The sequence below is a fragment of the Diceros bicornis genome, chromosome 34, assembly GCF_020826845.1.
Source record: "Diceros bicornis minor isolate mBicDic1 chromosome 34, mDicBic1.mat.cur, whole genome shotgun sequence".
Lineage (NCBI taxonomy): Eukaryota > Metazoa > Chordata > Mammalia > Perissodactyla > Rhinocerotidae > Diceros > Diceros bicornis.
Window position 1 is genome coordinate 18,297,741 of NC_080773.1, and position 7,541 is coordinate 18,305,281.

General features: G+C 59.6%; 2 protein-coding genes across 2 annotated transcripts; both read left to right on the forward strand.

The window, feature by feature from the left end:
* Positions 1-368: 368 nt before the first annotated feature.
* LOC131397868 (interferon-inducible GTPase 5) lies at positions 369-1,763 on the forward strand. The gene has a single exon (XM_058530978.1). The coding sequence runs from the start codon at positions 369-371 to the stop codon at positions 1,761-1,763; it is 1,395 nt and encodes a 464-aa protein (XP_058386961.1).
* Positions 1,764-5,145: 3,382 nt separating this feature from the next.
* On the forward strand, positions 5,146-6,988 carry LOC131397583 (interferon-inducible GTPase 5-like). Its single transcript, XM_058530695.1, has 3 exons — positions 5,146-5,749; positions 6,394-6,674; positions 6,722-6,988. The coding sequence occupies exons 1-3, from the start codon at positions 5,146-5,148 to the stop codon at positions 6,986-6,988; spliced, it is 1,152 nt and encodes a 383-aa protein (XP_058386678.1).
* The last annotated feature ends 553 nt before the right edge of the window (positions 6,989-7,541 follow it).

Sequence of the window (7,541 nt, forward strand, 5' to 3'; positions counted from 1 at the left end):
GTGTGCTCTGCTTTGGCGGCCTGGGGTTAGCAGGTTTGGATCCCAGGCACGGACCTACACACCACTCATCAAACCATGCTGTGGCAGCGTCCCATATATAAAATAGAGGAAGATTGGCACAGATGTTGCCTCAGGGACGATCTTCCTCACCAAAAAAAAAAAAAAAAAAAAAAGTACCCCAGGTTTTCGAGATGGAGAGGGCTGTGGGGTTCCAGAGCGACCTCCTTTACATCCTTGGTTTCTCTCTTTCCCTGCCCCACGCCAAGGCCCAGGAGGCGTGGACGGCTCCTTTCTCCCCCGGCAGACACCGAGGATCACGCATCCGGTGACTCTCCCCATCCCCAGCGCCCTCTGAACGGCTGGTCACCATGGCTACTTCGAAGTTGCCAGCCGTGCCCGGGGAGGAGGAGACCACCATCCTCATGGCCAAGGAAGAGCTGGAGGCCCTGCGCACGGCCTTCGAGTCGGGCGACATCCCCCAGGCTGCCTCTCGCCTCCGGGAGCTGCTGGCCTCCTCGGAGTGCACCCGCCTGGAGGTGGGCGTCACAGGCGAGTCGGGCGCTGGCAAGTCGTCCCTCATCAACGCCCTGCGCGGCCTGGGGGCTGAGGACCCCGGCGCGGCTCTCACAGGCGTCGTGGAGACCACAATGCACCCCTCGCCCTACCCGCACCCACAGTTCCCCGACGTGACCCTGTGGGACCTGCCAGGGGCCGGCTCTCCGGGCTGCCCGGCCGACAAGTACCTGAAGCAGGTGGACTTCGGCCACTATGACTTCTTCCTGCTGGTGTCCCCCCGCCGCTGCGGGGCCGTGGAGGCCCGCCTGGCCTCCGAGATCCTGCGCCAGGGCAAGAAGTTCTACTTCGTGCGCACCAAGGTGGACGAGGACCTGGCGGCCACCCGCACCCAGCGGCCCTCCGGCTTCAGCGAGGCCAGCGTCCTGCAGGAGATCCGCGACCACTGTGCCGAGCGGCTGCGGGCGGCCGGGGTGACCGACCCCCGCATCTTCCTCGTGTCCAACCTCTCGCCGGTCCGCTACGACTTCCCGCTGCTAGTGTCCACCTGGGAGCACGACCTGCCTGCCCACCGGCGCCACGCCGGCCTGCTGTCGCTGCCCGACATCTCGCTGGAGGCCCTGCAGAAGAAGAAGGACATGCTCCAGGAGCAGGTGCTCAAGACGGCCCTGGTGTCGGGCGTCATCCAAGCCCTGCCCGTGCCAGGGCTGGCGGCCGCCTACGACGACGCCCTGCTCATCCGCTCGCTGCGCGGCTACCACCGCAGCTTCGGCCTGGACGACGACTCGCTGGCCAAGCTGGCCGAGCAGGTGGGCAAACAGGCCGGCGACCTGCGTTCGGTCATCCGCTCCCCGCTGGCCAACGAGGTCTCGCCTGAGACGGTCCTGCGGCTCTACTCACAGTCGTCCGATGGTGCCATGCGGGTGGCCCGTGCCTTTGAGAGGGGCATCCCCGTGTTTGGTACGCTGGTGGCCGGTGGCATCAGCTTCGGCACCGTCTACACCATGCTCCAGGGCTGCCTCAACGAGATGGCCGAGGATGCCCAGCGGGTCCGCATCAAGGCCCTGGAGGAGGACGAGCCCCAGTCTGAGGTCAGCTTGGAGGCGGCGGGTGACAACGGCGTGGAAAAGCGGGGATCCGGGGAAGGAGGTGGCGAGGAAGCCCCGCTCTCCACCCGCCGGAAGCTCGGCCTCCTCCTCAAGTACATTCTCGAAAGCTGGAAGAAGCGTGACTTGTCGGAAGAGAAGTGAAAGTGCAGCCCCCACCCCCGCCCCACCCACAAACCAAGCCTTAACAAAAGCAAACAAAAAAGGCCAGTGTGGTGACAATGAGAGCTGCAGTTTCACGGGTCGGGGCTGTGGAGGGGTCTGAGGGCGTGACAAGAGCGTGCCTCTTGGCAGGGCGGGGGGAGGGGAGTGTGTGGGGGTCTGAGGGAGGCAGGTGGGCCCAAGCGGAAGAGGGATATACCGACCTGGGTAGGGATTGACCTTGGGGAGAGAGGTTCAAGGTACGGATGGTGCGCCAAGAGCTCCTTGGTGGCATCTCTCTCCCTGGTCCCCAAATGACCAAGGGGCGTTTGTGGGGCGACACGACAGCCCAGCCTGGATCCAAGACAGGAGCCAACTGTCAACCTATGTGGGTGGCTCAGTGGAGATTGCGGCCTGCTAAGGTACTTATTTTAGTTGCAATGTCATGCCCCTTTCTGAGAACCTCAGTGTCCCCAAGGCCTCCTCTGGAGGCGGAAGGGGCAGCCAGTCGGTGCCCAGGATCAGCACAATGGTGCCTAGCAACAGGGTTAAACAGAGCGGGGGAGACTGGGCATCGTAGGCTGGCCCTGCTGCCAGTGAGTGATGGTGGGGTGGGTGGCAGGGATGCGGGAGGCCAGATGGCCACTGGGCTGGCCTGCGTGCGGAGCCCGGGGAAGACAGAATGAGAGGGGAAGCGGTGAGAGGGCGGCTGGGCGGTTTCCCTAAGCATCACAGGAGAGAAGAGGCAGAGGGAGCAACTCTGCCACCTAGCACGGGTCATTTCAGAAAGACGGCGGGTGGGTCTGAGTGTGAATGTGTGGCGGTGAGCTTGCTGGTGCTTCTGACTGGGAGGAATCTTGGTAAGTCTCATGATTTCGATGCTGTGAGTCTAAGGTTGGGAGTAGTTTGCTGAGACGGGGCTTACCCGTCTGTCTCTGCATGGCTGTGTGTGTATGTGTGTGTGTGTGGGTGGGTGTGGATGTTGGGATTGTACTGACAGACCGTGGGTCCAACAGTGAGGGTGACTGCCGGGATTTCTGAAAGCTGCGTGAGGCTGCGAGTGACAGCAGGGTATGTGCAACACACTGGGGGAGGGAGGGCATCTGTGTCTGGCCCAGGCGCCCCGTGAAACCAAACTCCTTGGCACTTCCTCTGGCTCTGTGCTTGGCTCATCGGTGGGAACACAAAAGCGAAGGTGACACCCTCATATCTGCCCAGGCCTAAACTCACGTGCTCAGTCAAGGTCACGTGTTTAAAAAATTAAAGAAATACGAGACTGGGGGGTTTGGGCAGGACAGAGCTTGCCCCAAGGGCTTCTGTGGGCTGGGACAAGGGTCAGGGAAGGGTCGGATTTAGGTGAAGGGAAGGGTGAGTTTCCAGGAATTCACAAAAAGGCTCTGGAGGCTGTGTGCAAGGCCGGTGCACAGGAGGCGGCCTCACCCCCAGATGCTCACAAACACTCCCTGTGGATTTTCCAGGATCGGGTGATGGTTCTAGCCTCATTTTGGGGCCTCAAATTGCCCCTGACCCTAGGAAACAGTTCCAGACTCAGAGGGTCCGCTTCTACCTGGAAGGTTAAAGGGGGTGCAGATTCTCCTGGCTGAAGAGCTCTATGCTTTGCAAAAGGCTTCCTCTCTTCCCGGAAGCCCGCCCCGTTGGCTCTGTCAGGACTATTGGGGTTCACATGGATCTTTCTGCACCAAAGGCGGTGCAGGAGATCATGGTAGAGAAGTCCCAGTCCCAGATCCCAGATGCACAAGACAGATGGTCCCTTCCAAATGCATCCTCAGGAACTCAGCCCACATCCCCATACCTGTGGACTCGCAGACATCATCCTAAATGCAGGACTCACTAACCCCGAGGAGCTGGGATGGAAAGGTCAGGCATGAACAGCGCATGCTCTCACGACACTAGGCCTAAAGCTGAGGTGGAATGGGTTACTTTCGTCTCCTCCCTCCAACTGGTCGCCTTGTCCTGTCTCTTCTGCCTCCTCCTCTCCATTCCCCACCCCCCATCTTGACCCCCTCTGCCGGTTCCAGCTCCGGCCTCGCTGTCTCCACCTAGTTCCTCCCCCGGCCCCTTGCCTCATCTCGCAGGCTCCAGTCTCCTTCCCCATAAGGCCACAGAGGGCTCCTTCTAATGTCCACAGCAGACCTCTCCCTTCGCTGCTCAAAACCCTTCCATGACTGCCCACAGATGAAGATTAAGCTCAGCCCGACGTTCCAAGCCCCTCCCAAGCCGGCCTCTGCCTGAACCTCACCAACAGTAAGAACCTGAATCCTCATAAAACAGCAGAGCTGGGAGGCGCTGAGGAGTCACCTCTCCACTTCACAGGGGAGGCAGCTGACGCCCCCACCCCTCACAGAAGGGGGAAATCAAGGCTGCAGAGGGGACGTGACTAGCCCCGTGTCACCCTGCAAGTCCCTGGCATGGCTGAGACCTACCGGGTCTCTCTTCCTGGTGCTAGAACTGCAGCACCCACAGAAGTCTTGGCACATAGTGGGTGCTCAATTGTGCAAGGATCAGGGGGTTTACACGGCAGAGGGATCTGAGGGAGCCGGTCCACATCCTGGCTCTGGTGCAGGCTGTAAGACATTTAGCAAGTGACTTGTACCTCCCTGAGCCTCAGTTTCCTCCTCTGCAAAATGGGGACTTAATGAAATGATGCATGTGGTTAGAACAGTGGCTGGCCCAGAGTAAACCTCAAATAAACATTAAATACTATCAGCGATGGTGAGCGTTCCAGCTCTTAATCACTGTATTGTTGACCACAGTGTTTGGTGCATGGTGCATGCCCAGAAAAAGTTATTTAAGAATTTGAATTGTAGGGCCGGCCCAGTGGCGTAGTGGTTAAGTTTGCACGCTCTGCTTTGGTGGCCCGGGGTTTGCAGATTTGGATCCCGGGCGTGGACCTATGCACCTGCTGTGGCAGGTGTTCCACATATAAAGTAGAGGCAGATGGGCACAGATGTTAGCCCAGGGCCCATCTTCCTCAGCAAAAAGAGGATTGGCAACAGATGTTAGCTCAGGGCTAATCTTCCTCACACACACAAAAAAAGAATTTGAATTCTAGGATCAGAAAACCTCAGCCCCATTCCCAACTCCCCATGCACTAGCTGGAGGCCTTGGGCGGTGACTTATCCTCTCAGTGCCAAATGGAGAGTAAGAATATCTTTTTCTGGGCTGTTACGAGGATTTTGTGAGATACTCCAGTGATGAATATGTGTTGACTAAGATAAAGCATTTAGCATAAGCCTGGCATATTGTTACGCTTCTGTGCTGAGGGGTGCAGAGAAGAGAGGGCAACTCAGAATGAAAATACTTCCTTCTCTGTCCTGCCGAAGGTCATCAAGCCTGAGACGGAGAACCAGGGGTCAGGCAGCCCATGGCCAGCAGAATCTTCCAGTCAAGCCTCAGCCAGGCCAAGGTATCGGAGCTGCTGAGGGACACTAGGGCTCTGAAGGAGGCCTTTGAGGCAGGGAACCTGCCAGCAATAGCCTCCAAGTTGCAGGCGACACTTGATTTGCTGGAGAATGTCAGGCTGGACATTGGCATTACCGGTGGGACAGGTTCAGGCAAGTCGACCTTTGTCAATGCCATCCAGGGGCTGGGAGATGAGGACCCCAACTCGGCCTGCACGGGTGTGGTGGAAATGACTGTGGACCCCATGCCGTACCCAGACCCCAAGTACCCCAACGTCATCATCTGGGACCTGCTGGGCATAGGCACACCCACCTTCTGGGCTGACAGATACCTCAAGCGGGTGCTGCTGGACCATTACAACTTCTTCATCATCATGACGTCAGAGCGCTTCACTGCCAACCACGCCCGGCTGGCCCGCGAGATCCTGCGGCGGGGCAAGCGCTCCTACTTCATCGGCTCCAAGGTGGACGTGGACGTTGCCGCCTCGCGCAGCCGCCGCCCCAGCACCTTCTCCGAGGAGAGTGCGCTCAGCCAGACGCGGGGCGACTGCGGGCAGCGGCTGGCGGGTGAGGCGCAGGCTCTGGGGGGCTGGGGTGGGTAGGTCCTTGACGGATTGCCCCCCCTTCCCCTTCATTTTCCAGCTGAGGCCCAGAGTGGGAAAAGGGGTCACCCAAGGTCACCTTCCATGAGTGAACTAGGCCCTACAGTGACATAGTGCTTACAGCTGCCATTTCTTGAGAATAGGCACTTCTCATTCACAAGTGACAGAGACCAGGCACTTGCATTAAGGGAAAAGAGGGTATGTATCGGCTTGTGTATTGGCCTGGTCGCTGATGGCAGCTAACATTTATTGAGAGCTCACCACGGGCCAGGCACCGTTTCCATGAACTCAGGTCACCACCCAACATCCCTAGGAGGTGGGTACAATGATCACCTTAGCTTATAGATGAGAGAATGGGAGCCCAGAGAGGTTTGGTAACTTGTCCAAGGCCACACAGGTGATGGGTAGCAAGGCTGGGATCTGAACTCAGGCAGCCTGGCTCCAGGGCTGCCACTCTATACACTGTGCAGACCCCTGGCCAGTGCCTGAGCCCAGGTGGCCATCAGGACACCTGGGCCTGCCTGTGTAGAAAGCGACTGAACGGTGCTCCTGTGTCCCGCAGCGGGGGGCCTGAGGGATCCCCAGTTCTTCCTGCTCTCCATGTTTGAGCTGGGCAGTACGACTTCCACCTGCTGGGGGAGGCGACGGTGAAGGATCTGGAGAGCCACAAGCGGCACACGTTCCTGATGGCCCTGCCCAACACCTCGAAGCCCATCCTAGAGAGGAAGGCGGCCTCGCTGCGGCGGCACATCTGGCTGGTGGCCACGGTGGCCCGCGGTGTCAACTTGGGTCCCGTGCTCGGCGTACAGGATGTGGCGTGCGGCCTGTACGCGCTCATGCACTCCCTGGAAGACTACCGCCTCAGCTTCGGCCTGGACAAGGATGCCCTGGCCTAGCTGGCCAAGCAGGCGGGCTGGCCCCGCACAAAACCCTCGAGGTGGTGTGGGGCCTGAAGACCCAGGTCAGCGAGGCGCTGCTGGCGGAGCTGCTGGGCCAGGCCTCCGGGGGCGCCTCTGCTTTCACCCAGGAGCTCCTAGACGTGCCCATCCTGGGCACCCTGGCTGCCTGCAGTACCTCCTTCGCCGCCGTTGACCAGATGCTCAGCACGTCCCTGGGCGTGGCAGTCAAGCATGCCCAGGGCGTGCTGACTCAGGCCCTTCTCCACAACTCTGACCACAAGCTTCCAGAGAAATGCAATCAATAATCCCAGCCCTGAGCCGAGGCCAGCTGGAGGTGGCGGCGGACGGCTGGGCGGATACAGGCTCTACCTGTCCCCAGGTTGGGTGGTGTCGGGGGATGGGAAGAAAGAAACCAAGCGCCAGCTGTCCTGGCCTGAGACTGTGTGCTGTCTCCTTTTTTGTGCTCTGGGTCTCATGCCCTCTCTGGCATTGCCCCCACCTTCCTTACTCTGGCGAACCCCCACATCAACCAGCAGTCCCTTGGGAAGCAGGGAGAGGGGGCAGGACACGGGAGGCAGAAGTTTTGACAAGGTAGCGAAGAGCTCAGTTGTCTAGCTGGAGAGGGCAGTTCGCAGGCTGTCTGTGCAGGTCAGGGCAGTGGGGCACAGGATTCAGAAGCCTTTCCCTAAGAGGCCAGTGGCTGTCACAGCTCTGAAGGGCCCTGAGGATCATTGAGGGAGGTTCCTGCCTGAGGTCCCAGTCAGAGACTCAGACCCACAGCCTGCCCTGGCTCTCGTACCTCCCAGACCTCAGCCCCTCTCTTCAGAGATCTGTGCGGACTCCCCAGTTCTGGCCAGA

Coding starts and splice junctions, on each gene's coding strand:
- LOC131397868 (XM_058530978.1), top strand. CDS start 369: ATGGCTACTTCGAAGTTGCCAGCCGTGCCCGGGGAGGAGGAGACCACC.
- LOC131397583 (XM_058530695.1), top strand. CDS start 5,146: ATGGCCAGCAGAATCTTCCAGTCAAGCCTCAGCCAGGCCAAGGTATCG. Junction 5,750..6,393: donor CTGCGGGCAGCGGCTGGCGG/GTGAGGCGCAGG, acceptor TCCATGTTTGAG/CTGGGCAGTACGACTTCCAC. Junction 6,675..6,721: donor GCCTGGACAAGGATGCCCTG/GCCTAGCTGGCC, acceptor AAAACCCTCGAG/GTGGTGTGGGGCCTGAAGAC.